General features: G+C 36.7%; 1 protein-coding gene across 1 annotated transcript in view; it reads right to left on the bottom strand.

Annotated features, from left to right (window-relative positions):
• Positions 1-25463, bottom strand: part of LOC107595872 (peripheral plasma membrane protein CASK-like) — a 245711-nt gene that overhangs the window by 89290 nt on the left and 130958 nt on the right. The window contains exon 2 of the mRNA XM_016286457.1: positions 3379-3491. Coding sequence (XP_016141943.1) covers positions 3379-3491 — 113 coding nt within the window. The remainder of the gene's footprint in view (positions 1-3378; positions 3492-25463) is intronic.

Raw genomic sequence — 25463 nt, 5'->3', positions numbered from 1 at the left:
GTAACTTACATGCAGCAAAGTTTCAGGAGTGACATATTCCACATCCCTCATATAAATACGGGATTTTCTTTTTTTGAAATCGCTTGTTTACAATCAGGGTTAGTTGCTTAGCCTATATCCACCGCCTCAATGGCAGGCAAGTATTTAAATTTAGTTTAAAAATCGCTCCTCTTCATAACATATGGATCACGTCCAACATATGTTGTGATTATAAATACCTTTGTATGATTGTAAAGCGCGTTGGGTGTACAGCAATACGATGAAAGCGCTATATTAAAAAATGCCTCATGCCAAAAAAAGTACAGTACGGACTTTCCTCCATCTCATCCGTTCTGCTTTTTTTGGCTGTAGGTCCTGCTAGCAGCACGTAAAACAAAACTTTTATTCAAATTCTGAATTGATTATAACCTAGAAAGCGAGCAAATAGCGCTTCCATATAATCACTAAAAAGCTGTCACTCACTTCAATTTATCGCAATCTCACGATGTTCCTCTATAATCAGTGAAGCTTTCTGAATGGCAAATAATATCTTATTTACATCGTGTCTACGTGTGGCGTTTAGCACTGAGTGAATTCTGAATGCATGAGAGGTGGCAGCCCAAACTATTTATATCTTTATTAATATCTTAATATATTATTATATCTTATATTAGCCATTTGCACACACGAGCATTATCCGGCTCCGCTCCTCCCGACCACAGACGCAGGTTTACAAGCCACTTTTTCCTGTGTTTTTCAACCAATTTCTTGACTTTTCCCCACTTATGAACAACACATTTTCGTACACGATAAAAGCTCATTGTGGCATCCATAAACAACGCAAAACACAGGCATTTTGAGTTTCTGCTAGTGATTCCTATGGAGAAAAATCACTTCTTGCCCTCCAGCTGCATTTCACAAATCATCAGTGACGTCATGTGCAAACAACCTATAAAATACAAGGCAAAAGTTCATTGAGTTGATTCTATTCTGAGCTCAGAGAGGAAAAGACATTTGAAAGGTAATACAGAGACAAAAGTCAGAGTTACTGTAGCATTTTAATCATGGAGTCTCATGAGTTTTACAGTAGATTCTGAAATACCAGCATGAGTGTATTCTCTCCCACATAGGAGGAAGACAGATGGGAGGTGGGCAGAGTGTTTGCCGAGACTGTGAAACTCAGGAGAGATGAGACAGAGGTTTAGCAGTGGACTGAGATAACACAAAGCCCTGGGCAAAGATCTTTCTCACATGCACGTGTACTTAACATCCTACCCAAAGAAATTCTCTCTCTTCAGAGAATTCACACTGAAACTATGTTTCCATGCTTACACACACCCTCACTGAGGAAGTACAGTGAATCGGTCTGTCTCAAGGGAGACTTGTAGACTCCAACCTCAGTACTGTGCAGACAGAGTAATCTATCAGTCAGTCTTGTTAACTTATGGTGCTCAGCCGTACCGAGCCGAGTCGTACCACGCAGTGGAAAAGTGCCATTACTAAGCTAGGATGGCCCACTACACTAGCTGTTTTTGCAAAAACTTTTTTTTTGTTGTTCCAAAATCAGACTACGTCTCACACATAAATAGCACATACATTAAGAAGGTACGGTTACTTCACTAACGCCATCTTGATTCAGTCTATTTATGTTTGTGTGCTACTCCTGTCCTTATTTAGACAAGCTTCTCATTGATCTGTTGCCAAAACAGGAAGTTGAAATGTGACAGGAAAATGTGAGTGAGAGGCAATCGTTTAGTCAAATCTAAATCAGTCAGTGCAATCTAAACAGAAGAGGATGATATTTTAAGGGGGGGGGGGAGACAGTCCTCAGGTATGACATCCTCTACACACAGCTGTTTTGAGTCAACTAGTGGGACTAGCACTAATATAGCATGGCACCAATTTCTCGAAAAAATAAATATTAAAAAAATTGCAAAAAACTATATATTTAAAAAAGATGGCAAAGCTGAATTTTCAGCAGTCATTACTCCAGTCTTCAGTGTCATCAAATCATAAAAAAGAATAATCTGCATCATTATATCATTATCTGTAGTTTAAAAAAAAGTTTTTTTAAACGCATGTCTGGTCACGCAGATGCTTTGAGAACCATCTAGCTTCTGCAGTGGAAACGCAAACCGTGCCGAGCCGAACCATGCCGTGCCGTACTGAGCCGTACCGAGCCGAGTCGTACCACGCAGTGGAAAAGTGCCATTACTAAGCTAGGATGGCCCACTACACTAGCTGTTTTTGCAAAAACTTTTTTTTTGTTGTTCCAAAATCAGACTACGTCTCACACATAAATAGCACATACATTAAGAAGGTACGGTTACTTCACTAACGCCATCTTGATTCAGTCTATTTATGTTTGTGTGCTACTCCTGTCCTTATTTAGACAAGCTTCTCATTGATCTGTTGCCAAAACAGGAAGTTGAAATGTGACAGGAAAATGTGAGTGAGAGGCAATCGTTTAGTCAAATCTAAATCAGTCAGTGCAATCTAAACAGAAGAGGATGATATTTTAAGGGGGGGGGGGGGGACAGTCCTCAGGGATGAAATCCTCTACACACAGCTGTTTTGAGTCAACTAGTGGGACTAGCACTAATATAGCATGGCACCAATTTCTCGAAAAAATAAATATTAAAAAAATTGCAAAAAACTATATATTTAAAAAAGATGGCAAAGCTGAATTTTCAGCAGTCATTACTCCAGTCTTCAGTGTCATCAAATCATAAAAAAGAATAATCTGCATCATTATATCATTATCTGTAGTTTAAAAAAAAATTTTTTAAACGCATGTCCGGTCACGCAGATGCTTTGAGAACCATCTAGCTTAAGCTACATGCACGCAGATCAAGACTCACACATTGAAAACACAAGTGTACTGCTATTGAAGCCTCCCTAAGCTGCCATTTAAGGTGAAATCTGTGATCACAGAGAGCACACTACAAAAAGTCAGGTCTTCAAGGTTACTTTATCAAACTGTAATGTACATTACTGTATGATCAGCAGGCCTATCCACAATCTCAGCAAAACACACATGCTGCCCACTCATGGCATTATGTATATGTTACAGCCAAGTAGCACTTCTTCTATTTTCATATCAACAAACAGCTGTATTAGTTACTGTAACCACAAATGTTTAGGAGGTGAGCTGATGGTGTAGACTGTTTATTTTGCATTAGAACATATAGTACTTCCTCTCCAAAGGTCCTGATTAGAGAGTGGTTGATTAAATCAACACAAACCTAGACATTCGGTTTGGTTCATTTCCAGCTGTATGTAATGAATTCAATGCTTATTCATGAGAAAACACTGAATATGTATTCTGAGCTCTGGAAAGGTCACAGCTGATGAATTTTCTACACAATCATCACCTAAAGAGAAAAATTAGTGTTTTACCTTCTGCACTGAGCCCAGGGCTGGATGTGAATTTGGCCACATCCACAATCTTCACGGCAAACTGTTGGCCCGTCTCCCTGTTTATGCATCTTCGTACCACACTAAACGGCCCCCTGGAAAGGAAACAAACAGGCACATTAGAGTCCTGCATATGTTGGGTTTTTCAGTGGCTAATGTTGAAATCGATAAAGACAGGATGAACAATAGCCCATATAATGCTGACATGTGTTGCTATTTAATGATGTTAAATGAGATGTACAAATCTTTAAATTGTTGAAATAAACACTTATTTTATACATTTACTCAAAATTAAAAATGAAATAAAACAGGTAGCATGTTTAGGGATCATAATGATGATGATCCCTAAAAAGTTCAAATTTTGGTTGAGTATTTAGTCTGATTTATCAGTTAATGACTGGTGATCATATATTTTATACAGAGGCCAGCAGAAATAAACAAACTAGTCTACGAGTGGGCAAACAACTATAATTGTCAGTAAAAATCCAGATCTTTCCCAACAGAACAAAAATCATAATCCAACATAACAAGCATGCCTTGACCTCCACACTGATAGTGATTTGTAGCAGGTAAAAGTACCCAATATTCATTCATACAATTATTACAACTGACCATACATGACTCGATAACCACAAGTTGAGTAACAGCGGCTAAAGTAAAAAGCCTGGCCTCTTTCTAGGTATGAAGGAATGCTCACATCAGCAATGAGATTGATGGGACTGTTCTGTGCGGACTGAGTGTTTAAGGAACAGCGGGGAGTTAGAGGCGCTGGCTTTCTGTGAAGAACTGTGATCTGGTTTCCCAAAGCCTTTAACACTTCTCAGCTTGAGCTGAACCCTTTTCTGTATGAACATGAGTGTTTCTGCAGGCCTGAAGAAAGATGGCAGCAGAGAGACCTCTGGAGCAAGCTTTACTTGTTTGTGTGCAATGGGTTGATGTCAGCAGGTCTGTTTTTGTTTCCTTCCTATAGGTTAAGACGATGTACAGACAGATGGTCAGTCATCCCCCCCCCCGACAGATCGTCTGACTGTACATTATCCCACTTATATATGCCTACTTAGGAAATAATACATAAATGGATATGAAAATGAAACATTTATTTCAAAAGAGAGGAACATATTAATTCTCGTAATATGCAAATAAAATAAAAATAAAATAAATCAGACACAAGTTAATTAAATTTACATTAGTAACTTTATCCAAATGTAAATATTAGGACTTAGGACTTAGCTTCAAGCTCGTCACATCAGATCATCTCTTCACAAGAATTTTTTCTCTCTCTCTCTAGAGTGAGTGAAAATGAGCTGGTGTGATATTTACATACTTTAAGCTTAGCGTGGCCACATTTTCAGTCTTGACATTTATTCTATATATTACTACTGGCAAGACGGTAAGAAATTCTCACCCTCCTCCTCAGGTACGCAAGTTACATTTCATTACAGACGACCCAGTTCACTCTGACCCACAGATATCCAGATATAAAAATAGACAGATTTTATGAAATATGTGTTGTCAGAACCTCTCTGTACAGTTCCCAGGTCAGTGTTCCGCAGAGAACACTTTCAGGCTGGCTGCTGTCTTCCTGTCATCCGAGTTCTCTGGCTGAACTGTTAATGAACTGCAGGTGCACTGAACATGTGGAGGACAGAGTTTAAGGGAGAAATGTTTTGGAGAGCAGCAGTGCTACATTGTGTCTAAAACTGAAGACTGAAAAAATGTCTTGTAAGTCTTTACTGTCACTTTAGTTCAATTTAATGCGCCCTTGCTGAATAAAACTATTAATATCTTTAAAAAAACAAAAACAATCTTGACCCCAATCTTTTGAACAGCAGTGTAAATATAACAAAGAGTGAAAAATTTAAGGGGGTCTGAATACTTTCCGTACCCACTGTATATAGTGAAGTGACATGTGGCCAAGTATGGTAACCCATACTCGGAATTTGTGCTCTGCATTTAACCCATCCAAGTGCACACACACAATAGTGAACACAGTGGGCAGCCATATTGCTGCAGCACCCAGGGAGCAGTTAGGGGTTCGGTGCCTTGCTCAAGGGCACCTCAGTCGTGGTATTGAAGGTGGAAGAGAGCGCTGGTTATTCACTCCCCCCACCGACAATTCCTGCCGGACCAGAGACTCGAACCCGCAACCTTTGGGTTACAAGTCCGACTCTCTAACCATTAGGCCCACGAGTGCCTCCTATGCTGCCAGCAAAGGACAGAATGCTGAATTTTTCAGACAGAGCCATGCTTAAACCATACACAGCTCTAGCTATGTGCACAGATCAGGCCTCTCTCATTCACTCAAATTTACACAATTGAAATTTAAAAAGCACACAAACACACAGACTGTTGGTGAGTTTTGTCCTAAAAGTCACGAGTAAATGAGTTTTTAATCAGAGCATTTGCTGAGATTTACAAATGTAATAAGCCACAAGGTTAAAAGGTCTTGTCTGGCATGTCAGAATGAATGGGTACACCATCAGTCTTGCAGCTTATAGCTTTTAAAAAACAACAACAAGATCATCCATAACAGTAACAATAAAGGATTTATAACAATAAATCTCCACCAAGTGATGCAGAGAAATAACCTAAACAAAAAATCAGCTCATTATAAAAACCCACATTACATGAAATGTAGAAATCATCATTTTGATGTAGCTAAACAGACATGGACACACAGAACAAGCCACCAATAAACCAATAACACCAGGGAGCTGGGAAAAAAATCAGTGCTAACATTATAAAACAAAATGGTTAAAATGACCTTACATGTTGTCATATTATTAAGAATAATTGGTTTAAGACTGCATGTAAACGCACTCAATGAATAACCTAAAGAAAATATAATCGCATGTCCTTTGCGACTTGCACTAGTCTGCTGACCTTCAAGAAACAAGCAGACACTTCTTAATAAATAAAGAGATCTGCATTTAAAGCACAAGGCTATTCTGATTCAGCTTTAAATTTGTAATGCTGGCAAACTGGAGGAGGAGGCAAATTGAAGAAGTGGTTGAGAGATTATTATTATCACCGTATCTTGCTAATACGGGTGCGAGAGGGGCTGTGTTTTCCCCAACACAAACTGCCTGAGCAGATGGCATGAAGCGCAAAGCTGCTTACTGGCAGAGAGCCGAGGTGTAGCCACACATGGCTCAGAGCTGGACTCGGCCATGCTAAACTGCTGGAACTGTGGATACATGACACTCAGAAGCACCATAACAACTGAATGGGCTTTATCTACTCAATCAGTCATGGTCCTCATGTTGTTTTTGGCATAAACGTTCCCTAAACATTACATAAATGACATTATGTATTAACACCAACCACAAATGTAAAAAAAACAATCAGTTGCGCCGAGCTGTCTATTCAAGACATCAGGTGGTATACATTTATCTGCCCTGTTGGAGTTCATCAAACTCTTTCCAGAGACTCATCTTGACAGCCATAATACCTTATAAAAGTAAGAAAAAAAGTATGATGCTATTTTATTCTCGTTTCGTCACTGTATAATGCATATTAAAGAAAAGTTTATAAGCGCTGCGCTGCTTTGTTTACAGCTGTAACCAAGGAAACGCTCTATCACCGCTGTTCCATAAGCGCCACCTACTGTTAGAGAATGAATTTACACCTCATTCATCCCGTCTGCTGTTTTTGTTTTGTTTGGATACGTTTTATATTATATAGTTTCACAAATCTAAAGTCAGACCATTCTAAATAACATACAATTCGATTTGAATCAAAAACGGCTCATGTGGGCATGTATGCAGCATCTTTGTTTGGATTGTGATTAAAATGCAGAGGTTGCCCCTAATTTTAAATGGAAAGCACAGGCAAAGTCTTAGTTTGTTTATATGAAGACATTTATTTTATTGGTAATAGTTATTTATTTGATTTGGGTTTTGTTTTAAAATTTTAATTTAGTTTTGTTATTTGACATATTTCAATTTCACAAAGAAATGTGCAGCATTTTGTTTGAGAAATAATAAAAGGGCACATTTCATTTATAATTTGTCTTAAATCTCATTTTGTTATAAAAAAAAAAACTAGGGATGGATGATATTATAGGAACGTTATCGAAATCAGCCAATAATGGCTTAAAATGCAAATATCGGCATCGGTTCAATATGAAAAATTATGCCGATATGCCTTGCAGATAAGACAAGTAACTCACACGTGCTCAGGGTATGATAGAGATAAGATCACGTTAGCAGTGTGGTCATTCTTGAAGCGAACTTTTGCCTGAACAGTGATTGCATTCACAATTTTGAGCATTTCATTTGAGAATACGAGCACAGAACGAGGCATCCAGTGTGCGATAGAGTCAACAGTTACTAGCGCGTGCAGCAGTAGCAGTGGCAGCCTCCCCCGGGTCCTAATGCCCATCCGGCATTTTATTTACTTTCTTATTTACTGTTGGCCTACTTAAAATAAAATGAAAGTAAAATACACAAATAACATTAAGATTGTGTTTCTGATTAAATAAAGCAGTAATTGATGTCATAAAATCACGAGTATGATTTGATTTAAAGGTCAGAAAGTATAGCTTACATGAATAAAAATCACAAACAAGAAACTTGTAAATTAAATAATTTTATATATACAGATTTAATTAATGTGTAATGCTTTTTTTTTTCAAACGGATTATGAAAACGTAAATACAAGGAGCGCTAAAAGATTTTCAGAATTTGTACAACTCTTTGGCTTTAGACCATCTACAATTGTTAAATAATCAAATAAAATGTAAAGGATTGCTTTATAGTTATTTTCAAATCTTTCAATGTACTCTCATTATAAAAGAACTTCATTGCTTATTTAATTCTCAAAAGTAAGTTTTTGTTAAAAACGAACCAAAATGAAAAATTATTTGTTTATAATCTCTGCACAGGAGAGACTTGGTGTTGTTTCCAAACAAAAGGAAATATATCGGTATCTGCATCGGCTATTGACCAAAATAAGTTGAAAATGATCGGCATATCGGATATTGGCAAAAATCCAATAGCGTGCATCCCTAAAAAAAAACTTGAGAAAATTGTGTCGTGAAACGTATCGCATGGTCAGTTCAGTGAATCGTTACATTCCTTCATTTTATGTAATTCAGCAGATTGACAAATAAATGGAGCTATCTTGGTCAACTCACCTTTATTTATATATCGATTAATATGACAGCGGTTGTTTTAAAGCAGCTGTACAGTATTAGGGAAGTAACAGAAGCAACGATGACAACATCAAACATAAGACAAATCCAAATGATGCTTTAAGTAGCTAACAAGTACAGTAATACACATTGTTTAATTACTTTATACTACAAATGTCGTAACAATACAAAGCTGGTTGAAAATAATTTAACATTTAATTAATTTAATCTATTTTATAAGGAGCTTCAAGTAATTCCAAGAAAAATTGTGAGGAAAAAATTGAACTTAATGGGAACTGAAAACTGTGTTGTTGTTGTTTTGTTTTTTACAAAAGTTATTCATCTTGATTACAGAATTTTTTTGGTGGACTATCCAAAGAAACACTAAAATCACTATTTTCAGGGAAAAAGCTAAATGCATTAGATGAAAACCAGTACAGAGAGAAACCTGTGAGGTGCCCTGTTGTGCTGATTTATTACAGGATTGTGAGAGCCTTTGCAAACCGAAATAGTGCAGTAAGTGTACATCGGCCGTACGCTCCCAGCAGCTGCTATAGATGACAAGCACAAGCAGCGACAAGCTGTAGCACGCAGCAGGGATGCAGTGTTTGGTGCCAGAAAGAACCAGGCAGATTAGATAAGACCAGTGCAGACATGAGAACAGCGGGTACTGGTCACATATACAGGATAAACAAGTCTGGGTAAACCACTTTACAGCAAGTTGAGCAAGTGAATATTTCTTTGAAGTGCCTTTCTGTGCAAGAGTGCTGAATGTAGGGATCATAAATAATGATGGAGAAGATGTCCTCTGCAGCAGTGCATGACAGGGGAAGATGTGCTGGCAGGTAGAAATATGAGGTGAGGAAGAAAATGCAAAGTGAAAAACGGAAAAAAGCAGAGAGAGAGACACGACAGGAAGATATGAGAGAAGTACAGAAAAGGACATAGTGGAGAATGAGAGAATCGCTCAGACAGCGGGGAAGCTGGCAGGGGAAGAACGCTGGTGTTTTGTGACAGCTGGTATCTGTTACAGTGAGCAAGAGATGATGGCGTAGGTGTAGGGTTTCTCCTGTGGAAGATAACTCCTCAGACGGCATGTGTGCGTGGGTACTTGCAGGACACCTGACAGCTCAGGGTCACAGAAAATGTTCAACATTGTACTTTTTTAAATAAATAAATAAATATATACCTGTATAAATTGAAAAGGTATGAAACTGAGTGCATACTAGTAAAATCTACATCTATATCTAAATCTATATATTTTCTTTAAATAAGCTTGCCATGACATCTACATTTTAGAAACTTCACAACTCTCAATACCACAGCAGAATTCTAGGGTAACTCAATTTTTTTTTTTACCAATTACACTGTCAAGTAATACAATAAATACAAAAAAGCAAAGGACAAATACAATAGACAATAAGATACAAATTAAACAAACAGTGGTTCAAGTTTTTTATGCAAGTCTACAGTATTCAGCTAACAGCCGGGAAACTGAATAATCTAATGTAAAATAAAAGAGCAGTCTTCACTGTAAGAATTAAACTTTCTTTGTTTCTTATTAAAGGGTTAGTTCACCCCAAAATGAAAATTCTGTCATTATTTACTCACCCTCATGTCGTTCCAAACCCGTAAGATCTTCGTTCTGAATCTGAGAGTTCTCTGACCCTCTCATAGACAGCAACGCAACTGTAATGTTCCCAGGTCCAGAAACATCGGTAAAACAGCCCATGTGACATCAGTGGCTCAACTTCAGTTTTGCAAAGCTACGAGAATACTTTTTGTGCACAAAGAAAACAAAAATAAATTTTTTTTGGTTCATCATCAAATGGCGGAAGACGTAACTCGGGGGAGAAGAATTGTTGAAAAAAAAAATGTATTTTTGTTTTCTTTGCACTCGTAGCTTTGCAAAACTGAAGTTGAGCCACTAATGTCATAGACTGTTTTACCGATGTCCTTACTACGTTTCTGGACCTGGGAACATTACAGTTGCGTTGCTGTCTATGCTGGGTCTTAGAGCTCTCACATTTCATCAAAAATATCTTAATTTGTCTTACGGGTTTGGAATGACATGAGGGTGAGTAATTAATGACAGAATTTTCATTTTTGGGTGAACTAACCCTTTAAAGCTAAAAAAAAGTCCTTCAATCAAGAGCAGTAAGTGATTTTCTCTCTGTCTTTTGTTGTTTGATTAATATTAAGCACACTTTAAAAGCAGCATGAATCCAATTTACTGCTACACATGTAAACAATAAATCCTCCAAAGGAACAGCGCAAGTTCTCTTTCGTGCATTTTAAAACATGAATAAATCTAATCAACTTAAAAAAATCAAGCACGTCCCATTTTGCAAAAGTCACATGATTTTACTGATTTGCATGTGAAAGTGGGCTTTTATGGAGGAGCAAACGCGCACTCCTAGAAAGGGGGTGGAACAGTAAAAATGACGGTTATTGTCGGTACAAATTTGTGTGTTGTTACACCCCTAATATACATATATATTAGGGATGTGCCGATACGAGTATCGGTACCGAACGGTTCACGGGGCAAATTCCAAATGGAAGTGATCATCCCTATCCCATTGGAGTGGGGACTTTGGAGTGAGCAGGGCACATGTGTGCCATTATGTAGACGTTTGGCATGCACTTGGCAAAGCGAGCGACGTAATTTCCTCTTTATCTTCAGCTGGGATGTTCCCGTGACAACGCAGCACGGTGTTCGTCAGCACATTCGCTGATGGACACCGGCATAAAAAAAATATACATTTTATATTTTAAAAAGTTTTATATATATTAGTTTTTACATATTATATAGCATATTTTAAAAACTTTTTAAAATATAAAATGTATGTTTATTTGCAACAGTTATGCTAACAACAATAAAAAGACATTTATGACAGTAAAACAGCGACATCTGCTGACGGACACCGGCATAAAAAAATATAAATTTTATATTTTAAAGTTTTAAATATTAGTTTTTATATATTATATAGCATATTTTAAAAACTTTTTAAAATATAAAATGTATGTTTATTTGCAACAGTTATGCTAACAACAATAAAAATACATTTATGACAGTAAAACATCTGCTGACGGACACCGTGCTGCGTTGTCACGGGAACATGCCAGCTGAAGATAATTAAGAAATTACGTTGTTCGCTTTGCCAAGTGCATGCCAAACGTCTACATAATGGCACACATGTGCCCTGCTCACTCCAAAGTCCCCACTCCAAGGGGATAGGGATGATCACTTCCATTTGGAATTTGCCCCGTGAACCGTTCGGTACTGATACTCGTACTATACCGGCACATCCCTAATACATATACATACCTATACCTATACCTATATACACATACACACACACACACACACACACATACATATATAATAGGTATAACGTTCTGTTATAAATGACATGTTATACATCTTTAGCATTTCCCATTAACGTCCTTTTTACAAACTTTATAATATTTCCACATAAATTACATTTTGGGAAATGACAGCAAGTTCGTTTGAAATAAAAAAAATAAAAAAAAATTGATGGCCAGTCGACCGGTCCATCTCTATATTTTAAACTCAAAACTCTGACTTGTTCACAGCACTGACAATATTTTGGAATTGTGTAATCGTTGCAATGACAATCATGCAACCCTTCAGTTTGAATGGGAATTGCACTGCTGCCCATGTTAAAGCCACTCGTTGCCACTTCAAAAACACAGGATGTCAAGAAAGAATAGCATTCGTTATACATTAGGCAAAGGTGTGTGCACAGGTGTGTGTACATGAATTAGTGCATGTACTAGTGCTGGGCGGTATGACCAAAAATTTATATCACAGTATTTTTCAAAATTAGACGGTATATGACGGTGTATTTTTTTTTCATGCATGATCGGGTGTTAACCATATTTTCTACTGATTGAGAGGAAATACTGCAGTATATTATTTAGAATGCCCTATTTTACTGTCATGACGAGTGAATATTGTCAAAAAATACCACACTAAATAGTGACTAAACACGACCCCTTTTAATACATGTTAACCAGGAGTCGCTCTCATTTATAATCGCGGCATCGTCTGATAAAATCAACATGCATCTACACTAAAGAACGGCTATGCTGTTGTTTTGGCTATATTACTTTTTTGTCTCATGTCGCGTCTGAGTATCAATCTAAAAAAAACAATAAACAAAAAATTACATGTGATATGAACTACGCTCATATTTATAACTCCAAACAATCAGTAAGCGACAGGTGCTTGGAAACGCTGTTTTGTACTAATTTATTGACGAGTATGCTGCGGTGCGGCCAACTGAATGCGCTGCTTCTCTGCCGCTCACTGCACAGAACAGACGCCGAGAGAGGTGACACTTTTCCGGGAAAGTCAGACCGGGAGTGCGGGACAGCACTGGCGAAATCTTCCAACTGAACCATAGCAAGGTTTATCCAAAAAAAAAGTCGCTAGGTTTGTCAGTATGTATATTCTATGGGGAAAAAAACGCTAAAAGGGTCTGAAAGTTGCTAAATCTAGTGCTAAATTCGCGCTTGGGGCAAGGGACGGTGGATATTTGTGGCGGTCAATGCGGATGATGGATGAGTGGATGCATTCAATGTGGATGAGTTCTTCTGTGTCATCACGTTCTATTAGGTCAACAGCTTCAGTTTTGGAACTTACACGCTTAGTAACACATACAGCTGTTCCCTCACCACAGTGCAACAGCGAAGAGGGACCCCTCTCAAACAGTGTCGCGTTCCGAACGTTGTTTAAGCGACATACACCGGAATTGCCGTATTTAAAAAATTCATATCATAACAAAAATAAACACCGGTATTCGGTATGAACTGGTATACCGCCTGTACTGTGTCAATATGTGTAACTAAGGTCAATGCATAAAACAAATGGAACGACCTCACTGCAGTAACAAGCAATGTGTGAATCTTAAATGCTTGTTTAGGGCTTGATTAATGTTCACATTACCCACTCAAAACAAACACCATAAATGCGCCAAGCCGAGTCAACTCATCTTTTGATTCAAAGAGAGAAGGACAGAGGACAAAAGATAGGAGGAACATGCATTCCAGAAAAATATGCTCAGCTGAGCATGGGAGTGTGTAGTCTAGCATAAATTCATCTGAACTGCTTAATAAAATAAAACAGTGGTATTTAGTGTATTTTAGCTAAATGCTGTAAAATTATTATTCCCTGGTAGTTTCAATAATGTTATCAAACTGAGTGTGTTGTTTTCATTCCATTTTTTTAACAGAAACACCTGATACAACAATTATGTTAATTAAGAATTAGTTGACTAATTGCATCAAATGTGCTTTAGTGTCACAAAACCATTCTCACATTTGGCCTCAGGGTATTGAGTTTAAAATCAGAGGTGGAAAATTAAAAAATAAAAATATTAAAATTATTTTAAATCAGCGGATATAAAACAGCTTTGTATTCAACACTGTCCATTTCCTTGTGCTTTTGTTAATAAATTGTACTGCGCAAAAATAACTGATAAAGGGGTTGACTGATCGTGTTCACTGACAGGGCAGTAGAGATTTCATTAGAGTGCAATGTAAATCTAGATGACGAAGATGCTAACATCATTCCAACACTTGAATTTCAACCGCTGTGGACTGAAAATCATCTTCTAAATCGCTTGCCATCAAGGACATGCAAAGAAGGGTAAAAAGTGGGCTTAGAATAAAAACCCGCTCAAGTGACTAATTCAAAAAGGAAACGTAACAAAAAGAAAAGGAAATCACATCTCAGAAGCTAATTTCATAAAGATTACAGCCACTGGAGCCACAATGAAGACCGGATGATCAGTGGTGGCTGGATGCAGAGGGTGTAAAGGAGGCCTTCAGAGAGAAATTACACTGCTCCGTCTCTCCCCAGCACATTCAGGAAGCCTTGGAGGAGTGCAGCTGCACAACAGAGCAACCAGTGCGCCGCACTCATCTGCTCTGTGGATTGCTTTATGAACAATAGCATTGGCCTAGGGTTTTTAAAAAGCCAAACGATTTTGAACTTGACAAGCAGAAAAGTAGAACACTACGTAACTCAAGGTCTTTTTATTTGAATAAATAAAAAGCAAATATATAAAATTTAAATAAATAATTAATTAATACAAATAAATACATGCATAAATTAAATAATGTGTTAAGCTAAATTGTTCATTCAACAAAAAAAGGATATTTACCTTTTAAAAATATTTGTTAGAAAACAAAAATCATGTATAACGTATTGGTGACAATATGTGATTAGCATTTAAAGTGCACCAAACAATCACAAACAGTCCATTATGTAATCACGAGAGGCCTACAGGGAACATGGCCTTACAGAAGAGAAAGAAGACTGATATTCCAAGCCCTTAATACTCCGCCGTAACAAATCAAAATCACAATATCAGCCTGGATACAAGCAGCTGAGGTAACCCACATGTGTGAGACATGCACACTGGGGCAGGTGAGTTATGTGCATCACACACCCCTGTCAGTCCAGCTCCAAATAAAAGACCCTCAGTCCAGAATCCCCATCCATCCCAGGAATGTGATTTAAAAACGTCCCTCCGTGCCCTTACAAAGGGAATTCATCACAAAAGGAGGTCAGTACTGTAAATGTCATGTGTTTTACAGCAGGTTTGTCCATGGCCCAGTGAGTGGATATAATAGCCTTCAGTGAAGTGGAGAAACAGGCGGGCTGTGAGGGGACATGCTGCGGTATTTATGCCCCCCTGCATCTCTGACAACACATGACAATCAATACTCACATACCACCCACTTTCTTCCAACAAAAAACACAGAGAACTTGAGGGGCTGTGGAGACTGCTTTTTCTGACTGCTTTATTTATGTTGCTGGTACAAAGAGTCAGAGACTGAGCAGCTCAGTTTCAAGAGAGCTGCCTCGCTGTCGACATACTGTAGAAAAGTACCTTCTAAGGCAGTCCCCCATAACCAAAATGAGACCTAATGAGTGAATGAAATGCTCTTGATTGACAGCAATTCCATTAAAGGTCTCTGACACCACACACCACACAAACAGTGCTTTTCAAAGTTAATTAGAGAGTCATCTAGCATTCACAGTTGATTTCAATAGAGTGCAACAGTGTTTGTCCAATTTTTCTGCTGCCTTGGCTATTCATTTTTCCCAAAGGGATTTAATAAGATTTTTTAAACAGTCATGAACCAAACCATCCAGCCACGAGGTGAATAACAACATCACAAACCTGAGGCAAACAAATATTTGAAATTTAGACAAAAAGACAAAGGTACAAGACTGTGTACATATCTTGAGCTTATCGCAGTGCATTCTTGGATTGCCTTTCCATGAAATTATAAAATGTAACCGCTTCATACAGCCATCAGAACCACACCTACAGTGTGATGCCTCAAAAGATGTCTAGCAAGATCATGAGGGTAAAGGAAAATGAGTGTTTCTAGACCACTACTGCTGATAGCAGACATCTTTAATGCTTAGCAGCTGATGCTGGGAATGCAACAAGTCACATGTCTTAAAGGGGTCATGAACTGAGAAATCTAAATTCCCTTGATCTTCTGACATATAAAAGGTCATTGCAGGGGGTGGTCACGTGACCTGGAGTGAGATGGAGTGAGTTCTTTGCTCCGCTCAAATTTTCAACAATTAAAAATTTTCTCCTCCAAATTCTTATTTTATTTAATTGAAGGGACTTATAACTATGTCAGACACCCCTCCTGTTAAAGATTTTCCTATTTTGGGCTCAACACGCTCACAGAAGGCTAAAGAAAAAGATAAGAAGAAGCTTACTCACCACACGCCCTTGGCTGACGCTAACGTTAGCGCAACCGAAACTCACTGTTGTCAATTTAATCAGAAAAACAGGCCAATGGGTTACGCCTAGATGGAATTACTAGCCGTCTGGAGGGGATGGCCAATTCTGTGTCTTGCCTTCAGAATTCATTCGCTGCCCTCACCGAGAGAGTTACAAGTTACTATATTTTGGAATCAATGTCACGCCTAACGTTGAAGGTCTCTTTAAGGCCAACCACCCCCAGTTAATTACGACAATTAATCAGAACTAATCAGAATGAATCAGATTGATTGATTCTTCCAAACTCCTTTTTCTGCAGGATTAATGTTATAAAAATGAATATTCTTCTGAGGTTGAACTTTTTGTTCTAAAATTTGCCATGTTACTTAACTACAGATTTTAAAAAATTCTCACTCTTCAGTTTCAAGTTACAGTTGGAATCATAAAAACTCAAACTCTCTGTTCTGATGAAACCAAAGGAATTAGGTGGGGTTTCACTCCCTAATTTTCAGTTATATTTTTAACACGTTAAGTTGGTTTCTAAGCAGATCCGATTCCCCCTGGACTGAGATTGAATCGTCAAGATGCTTTCCTAGACTGTTATCCTCTCTACCATTTATTCATAATATACAAAAAAATAAATCTCTGATTAATATTTTCACTGTGACAAATACTCTTTTCGTGTGAAAGCATATTAAGAAATATTTAGCCATTCCAAATAAGTTATCTGTTAAGTCTCCTATAGTGCACAGTCCTGATCTTCCCCCACCCATACAGAATACTGTTCTTCTGACCTGGAGGTTGAGAGGAGTGTTGGAGTTTGGCCATCTATTTAATAATGGTCTAATGAGGTTATTTCCGTTACTAAAACAGGAATTGAACCTGCCCAGTAATGATTTTTATACATTTCTTCAATAACGGCACTTTATGTGAGTCACATTTAAAAGAAGGTAATATACGATTTGATCTTACTGAAGTGGAAAACAGCTTTTCTCCTCATTCACTCTTAAGAAGAAGATCTCTGAGTTATATGCATTGCTGTCCAATGTTGGTCCTTCAACTTTTGACACTTTTAGGGTAATATGGAAAAATGACAGGATCAAATTTTAGTGATGAGGAGTGGTTATCTGTTTGTACACGTGTTTTCCCCAAAGGTGTTTAAATTTTGGCCCATGAACAAATTTATACATTTATTTACAGACTTATTTAACCCCAGTCCGCCTTCATAAAATATTCCTTAATTCTTCTCAATTATGTTTCAAGTGCGGGACAGACATTGGCACAGGGATGCATGTGTTTTGGGAATGTGATAAAATCAGAGGTTACTGAAACGAGATCCACAAGCTTATTCAAAAGATTATTGGAAAGACTTTTGCATTGTCTTCACATGTTTATCTTCTGAACTGTAAAGCTGACCTGTGCCTTGACTGTGAAAAAGAAAATGTACTGAACTTTTGTACATATTTAGTGCAAAAAAAAAAACTATTTTATTGCTATGATAAACTCCTCAGATATCAATATGTGGATGAGTGAGGCTGCTACTCTTTTACCTCTGGAAAAACTAACTTACTATGTGCATCAAAGATCAGATGTTTTCTGGTGCACTTGGTCTGAACTTTCTTGAAGATGCTCAGTAACTAATATATCCTCTCAAATCCTTGGTGTATAAAATATCCCTGTTATTTATTTACTCAGATATGCCCTGTTATATTATTATTATCATTATTATTATTATTTATTTAATTAATATATTTTTTACTGCATTTTATGTTTGAACATGTACTGTATATCTAAAGATTGTAAATTTATATTGGCTGTACGTGCTGTTATGAGATACCAGTACCAGTGTTGTGTTTTCGTAAAATAAAAAATAATAAATAAAAGGTCATTATACTATAAAAACATTGTGTAAGTTTCAGAACTCAAAACTTTCTCGTTAGTCTAAAAACAGCTTATACTGAAGCCAATCTGCCAAAACAGCAGGTTATGGAATGTGCCACTTTATGATGTAATAGTGTGGCTAAACCCCGCCTCCACAGAAGATCAACGCCTATTTCTACATCACTGCCTATTTAGCCCCGCCCACCGATTCTCACATGTAGTCAAACAGAGCGTACAGATGAGGGGGGTCAAAACAGGACAGAAAATAGCCTATTACTTCCTAATTATGATGTTTTTTTTAAGTAAAAGTCTTGATAACACAAGTGGACCTCGGACTACAGAACTAAATAATAAAAAAGGCAGTTCTGACTTCTGACTTGTATGCATACACACAAATTTAGACACTCTTCGAACAGTGGACAAAAACATTAGTTGATGTCAGTCGCAGTCAAAAACCCTGCAGCTGAAGAACAATAAAGGGAAAGTTCCCTCAGAGGAAGGGAAAAAAAATCTAATCAAACAGAAGAGAGCAAACATTTGGGAAATGAAGCCTAAGTGAATTTCATTAGCATATTTTCAGCAGAATAAAGCAGCTCATTTCACTTCTCCTCCCCTCAGTCTCTTATCATCAGTCTGTTGAGCACAGGCAGGCACCCACAGCACACACACGCAGCTAAAAAAAAGAGATATGTGTATCATGGGACAGGTGCTCCATACAAACACATGCATCAGCTCTCTTTACTGTCATAATGACATGAAAACAAACAGAAGGGCATTCAAAATCTGCACCACTCCAACAGTTGTTACAGTCAAAAGACGACCACCTACCACAGTTTGAGTTAGATTACATGGCATCAGATCAAAAGTCAGTGGTACAAAGGATTTTATTTATTTCTTGTCCTTCCGGACAAATTGAACGTGTGTTCACTGAATACACACCAGTATAAGACCACCACAGATTTGACAGTTCCCACCCTTAAAAAACAAAAAAACAAAAACAAAACAGCATCTTAATCCATATATATATTTAGCGTAATTTATGTTTAAATGTTGATTTTTGCTGCCACTCTAATCAAGATCAGGCCTTGCAAAATCGCTAGCCCGACGTCCCGGGGCTATTGTGTTTTCCAGTCGGGCTAACAAAATGTATCACCGCCCTGCCCGACGGGCTATCTTGAACAGTGATACAAAATTCCTTCCATGATTTGCGTTGTTCACTAGCTTTTAAGGGTAAAACAGATCATAGTTGATCGTTTGCACATGTTTCTAAGTCTTGCCGATTTAAACATTCAAGTGTTTTAAACCATTTACGCGCATTTGGAGCTGCACACACAGAGAGCCGCGTTTCAGACAATGCGCGTACACAGAATTGATGTTCGCATATCCTTGCATCTGAATGAGCACATACACACAAAATGATCTCAAAATAACTGTCTCGGCAAGTATTCTCGTAAACACAGTCGGTTATGTCTTAAGTGAACTTAAACAGTGGTGAAAGAAATCTCAAGTGCATCATTATATTGGATCCGTGCATTCGGTCTTAAAGGGGCAGCAGCCTATAAATACCTGCTGTTCCATAAGCGCCACCTGCTGTCAGAGAGTGACATTTGCATCTCATTCACCAAGCTAAAATCAGACCATTCTGTTTTTGCTTCAAATTTCGAAATTATACAATCTAATTGCAATCTAAATAACATGTATTTAGCATCTTTGTTTGGATCATGATTAAAATGCAGTGGTTGCCTCTGATTTTAAATGGAAAAAGCACAGCCAAAACCTTAGTTTGCTTATATGAAGAGATTTATTTTATTTGCATTATTTAATTATTTGATTTGGGATTTGTTTAAAAATTTCGAGTTATAGTTTTATTATTTGACATTTCAATTTTACTAAGAAATGTGCAGCATTTTGTTGGAGAAATAATAAAAGGACGCTATTCATTTATAATTAGTCTTAAATCTCATTTTGCATCGCATCGTGAGTTGAGTGAATCGTTACATCCATATATGCTACTAGTTTTTCCTGTTGTGTCAAAGAAATATTCTGTTATTTGAATAACAAAGAATCTCATGTTTTTTGTTCATCTGCAAAATGATCCGATCGGTTACTCAATATCTGATATGATAATGCAATATGATCCGAGCCGTGGGTTTTGTGATCCGTTGCACCCCTACTCTCTTGACTTCTTATTTGAAGAAAAAAAGCATGCTGATTTGTCCGCAGTGAAGTTCAGCCAATGTCTTTTTTTTTTTTTTTGGACTACTTAAATTAATTTTGTGCTACTAAAATCTGAAGAATGGCTTCCCGAAGGGCTACCAGCGATTTTGAAATTTTGCGAGCCCTGAAGATCATTGTTCTGAGACATATGGGTATTGTTCTGAATGCTTTAAATACAGTTTAAGAAGTCTCTTATGCTCAACAAGGCTGCATTCAATAAAAAAATACTGTAAAACTGTAATATTGTAATATAAATTAAAGTGTAATTTATTCCTGAATTCTCAGCAGCCATTACTCCAGTTTTCAGTGTCACATGATCCTTAAGAAATAATTTTAACATGCTAATTTAGTGCTCAAGTAACTACTTAAGTACTTATCTGTCACAATACAATGAGTAGGTGAAAGACTTTAAGACTGTCAAATGACAAATTACTGTTAAGGCATCCAAAAACACCCACAAACTATTTAATTCATGCTCCTGTGTTAGTGAGCATAACTAGTTTGAGAATATGTTTCATCAAGTTCACTTCATTACCTTCTTTCCATCTTAATACTCGAACTGACCACAAGCCATCCGAACAGCCCCACATCTCCATCTCACACAGCTAATGCTTCCCTCACCACACACAACTCTTTCTGCCTAATATGTTCGTCAACTTAGCAGCAGTATGACTGAGAGGTTGAGTGGACCTTTCTGAACTTATAAGAGAAAAAAGCTTTTGCAGGCAATTTGCAGCCAGTTATTATAATATAATTAATTTATATTTAAAATATACATAAAATATAAATATATATAATTTAATAAATTAATAATAAATAACACTTTTTGCCAATTAATGTAATTCATCATTAGCCTCATCTATGATTGGTTATGGTTAACACAGTGTAGCAATTTGACACTTTAATAATAGTGGTTCATCCAATCAGAATTATTCATAAGCTCTAAAAAAAATAAAAAACCTGTCTTACCCTGTAAAACCTGACATACGAAATAATAGTCAGAAGAATACATTTTTTAAATGGAACAGTTTATTTATGTATTGATTTTGAGTATCATATTCTCACTCAATATTTTTCCAATAATATGTATTACTAAGTAAGTAGATATTAAAATGCTTAGTTTTATGATCAAAGCTCATTGTTGGACAAAGTTATTGTCGGAGGGAAAACATATAATTAAATGCAATACAATGATGATTGAGAGATATACACATAAACATGATAAACCGATGTATGAATAATGAAATTATAAAAAACTTGCTTCAGTCCAGAAAGTGTTTATCTTACTAACAAATTAGGGCTGTCAATCGATTAAAAATTTGAATCTAATTAATCACACCCCTTTTCTGTGATTAATCGCAATTAATCACACACTTCATGAAATTAAGCATATAACATTTATCTTGTTTCAAATTAGGGATGTTCATTTTAACCGTTTAATCAGTTAACCGACCGTAAGAATTTTGACCGATTAATACAATCAGTTAAACGGTTTAAAAAGTAATTTAATTATTTATTTTTTCAGTAATTTATCAAAATATTTAAAAAGGTTTGCTGCATGGTTAAAATACGCTATGCGTATAAAAAAATTGTTTTTAGGGGGGGGAAAAACAAGTCGCGTATAAGTCGCATTTTTTTTTTCATTCAGAAATAGGCCTAATGCCGGCGCGAAATGTTTACAAACATTATAATAAACACTGAAAAACATAGCTAGGCTATTTTAGTTCCCCTCACTCCACAACAAATACTTTCAATTAACAGTATTTAGAAAAGAACAAGAATTAAAAATATAAGAAGCTATAGCAGGGATCCTCAAATCTGGCCCACGAGATCCACTTTCCTGCAGAGTTTAGCTCTAACCCTAATCAAACACACCTGAGCATGCTAATCAATGTCTTCAGGATCATTAGAAAATCACAGGTAGGTGAGTTTGATCAGGGTTGGAGCTAAACTCTGCAGCAAATTGGACCTCCAGGGTAAGATTTGAGGAACACTGAGCTATAGCAATATAAACGACAAGCCAAAACTAATTCATTTAGGCTAAAACGAAACTGAAACCAACGTTGAGTCTCTTATTCCACACAAAATCAAATGTTTCCGTATTCGCGATGTATTTGAATGGCAAATTATTATATATTATGTAGCCTATACTTCACTCGCGTTCCAATATCCACGTAAAACAAAATGTTTTGCATAAAATCACGGTGGTAGGCTACTGTCTACTGTGATAACACTTAACAGCACAGATTTTACTACATATTTTTTTCCTACATATTTTTTTTACTAAATTTTTTATTTTTTTCCATATGTTTGACTGACTGTCTTTTATTATGATAATGAACAGGCTGCATTGTCAAGGGAGCAATGTTTTACTGAGTGTGCGCATGCGGCGCCGGTGCAATAACTTTAATTTTTTCCAACAGTAGAAGAAACTACTCCTTTTAGTCCTGAAGATAATCGGAATTGTAAAAGGTTTGCCTTTATTTGTGTACATTCACAATAAAAACAAATCTTTGTGCTTTTGTAAAATAAGCCTAAAGAAAAATAGGATGCCGCTTTCTGCCTTTTCTTTCCTTTCGCGCAGCACAAAAATTAACCGAAGCTCTGCATATAGGCTACATGTTGCACAGTTTTTCTTTCATTTTCTTAATTTATTATTTAAGTAAAAATGTTAGGCCTATTTATTCATTATATAGGCTATAGTTTACCGCTCGCAGAAGCGCTGCAGGTGCATATACAGTATGATGACCATGTGAATCCTCATGTTCTGTTGTTTGCTGCTTTTTGCGCATGTAAAATTAATCCCCGGGAAACAAATGTTAGTATTTTTTAACGGGTCACAGACACTTGTCCTTTCTAATTTAATTCAATTCTAATTTCAAATAATCTTGTTGTCGGTTAACGATTAACAATCGGTTAATGAGCGTCGGTTAGGAAAAATAACCGAAAAGAACATCCTTATTTCAAATGTTTATTTTGTCATCATTTGCTATATCCAGCAAAGTAAATCAAAAGATTGAAGGGTGATTCTCAAAAATCTGTATTTTCTGCAAGCTTTTTTCAAGATAAATTTAGATGCCTTTCCAAAAAAGGACACTTAGAAACTTTAAAAGGACACCAAAGGACCAAATGATATAAGGAGCCCATATAAGCACATAATTATGAAAGGGAAAAAATGCACACAAGAAAATCAGAATTGTATAGTATGTGTACAATGCAACATTTTTTTACATTTTAGAGAAGTCAAGTTGAGATACCGAACAGGACCACATGGAGATGCCAAAAAAACTCCTAAACCAACCGCCTGCTGACTGCATTTATCTACTACAGTACACGGATCCATTCAGTATAACTAAACACAGCAACATTCACATGACAAATCAAAACATTATCGTGAATGTGTGTGGAAACAAAGTGAATGTACTGAAATGTCTGTGCCTGTGCATATACAATGTGCGATCAGTGCGTCAAGAGCACTCATACACACATTAATATAACGGACTCACATGTGCTTACTGTACGACTCCTGTACGCCACCGCAATCATCTTTACCTTGATTGCGGTCTTCATCCATCAAAACTTTATTAGCGAGACACTGGTTATCCAGTCGCGTCTCATCTGGCCATACAGCGGTGGGATGTGTTGACATTCTGTTCAGTCTGTACTTCACACAGTGCATGTGACGTGTGAGGGCTCGCACTCTTCAGAGACAATCACAGAATATGACAGAGCTTGTGTTTTAGGGATGTTCATTTCGGTTATTTTTCATAACTGACAGGCAAACCTTTTACAATTCCGATTATCTTTATGACTAAAAGGAGTAGTTGCTTCCACTGTTAGAAGGAAAAAATTCAAGTGATTGCGCCGGCGCCGCATGCGCGCGCACAGTTGCTACCTTGACAATGTGGCCTGCTCATTGTCATAATAAAATACAGTCAGTCAAACATATGGGGGAAAAAAACACACTGCTCAGTTTAAATATGTAGTCAAATCTGTGCCATTAAGTGTTATCACCATACCACCGTGATGTTATGCAAAACATTTTGTTTTACGTGGATATTGGAACGCGAGTGAAGTACATAATAAATAATAATTTGCCATTCAAATACATCGCGAATACAGAAACATTTGATTTTGTGTCGAATGAGAGACCCAACGTTGGTTTCAGTTTCGTTTTAGCCTAAATGAATTTGTTTTGGCTTGTCGTTTATATTGCTATAGCTTCTTATATTTTTCATTCTTGTTCTTTTCTAAATACTGTTAATTGAAAGGATTTGTTGTGGCGTTAGGGGAACTAAAATAGCCTAGCTATGTTTACAGTGTTTATTATAATGTTTGTAAACATTTCGAGTTGACATTAGGCCTATTTCTGAATGAAATAATTAAATGCGACTCATTTGCTTTTTTTTCCCTAAAAAACTATTTTTTATACGCGTAGCACTCAGTTTAAATATGTAGTCAAATCTGTGCCATTAAGTGTTATCACCATACCACCGTGATGTTATGCAAAACATTTTGTTTTACGTGGATATTGGAACGCGAGTGAAGTACATAATAAATAATAATTTGCCATTCAAATACATCGCGAATACAGAAACATTTGATTTTGTGTCGAATGAGAGACCCAACGTTGGTTTCAGTTTCGTTTTAGCCTAAATGAATTTGTTTTGGCTTGTCGTTTATATTGCTATAGCTTCTTATATTTTTCATTCTTGTTCTTTTCTAAATACTGTTAATTGAAAGGATTTGTTGTGGCGTTAGGGGAACTAAAATAGCCTAGCTATGTTTACAGTGTTTATTATAATGTTTGTAAACATTGAGTTGACATTAGGCCTATTTCTGAATGAAATAATAAAATGCGACTCATTTGCTTTTTTTTTCCTAAAAAACTATTTTTTATACGCGTAGCATAGGCTATTTTAACTATGCAGCAAATATTTTTAAATATTTTGATAAATTACTGGGAAAAAAAGATTTTTTAAACCGTTTAACTGATTGTATTAATCGGTCAAAATTATATACAGTTGGTTAACGGTTAACCGGTTAAAATGAAC

Source organism: Sinocyclocheilus grahami, unplaced genomic scaffold, assembly GCF_001515645.1.
Source record: "Sinocyclocheilus grahami isolate Dianchi unplaced genomic scaffold, SAMN03320097.WGS_v1.1 scaffold209.1, whole genome shotgun sequence".
NCBI classification, from domain to species: Eukaryota; Metazoa; Chordata; class Actinopteri; order Cypriniformes; family Cyprinidae; genus Sinocyclocheilus; species Sinocyclocheilus grahami.
Note: the sequence above shows the minus strand (reverse complement) of the source record. Positions and strands in the feature narration are given on the sequence as shown.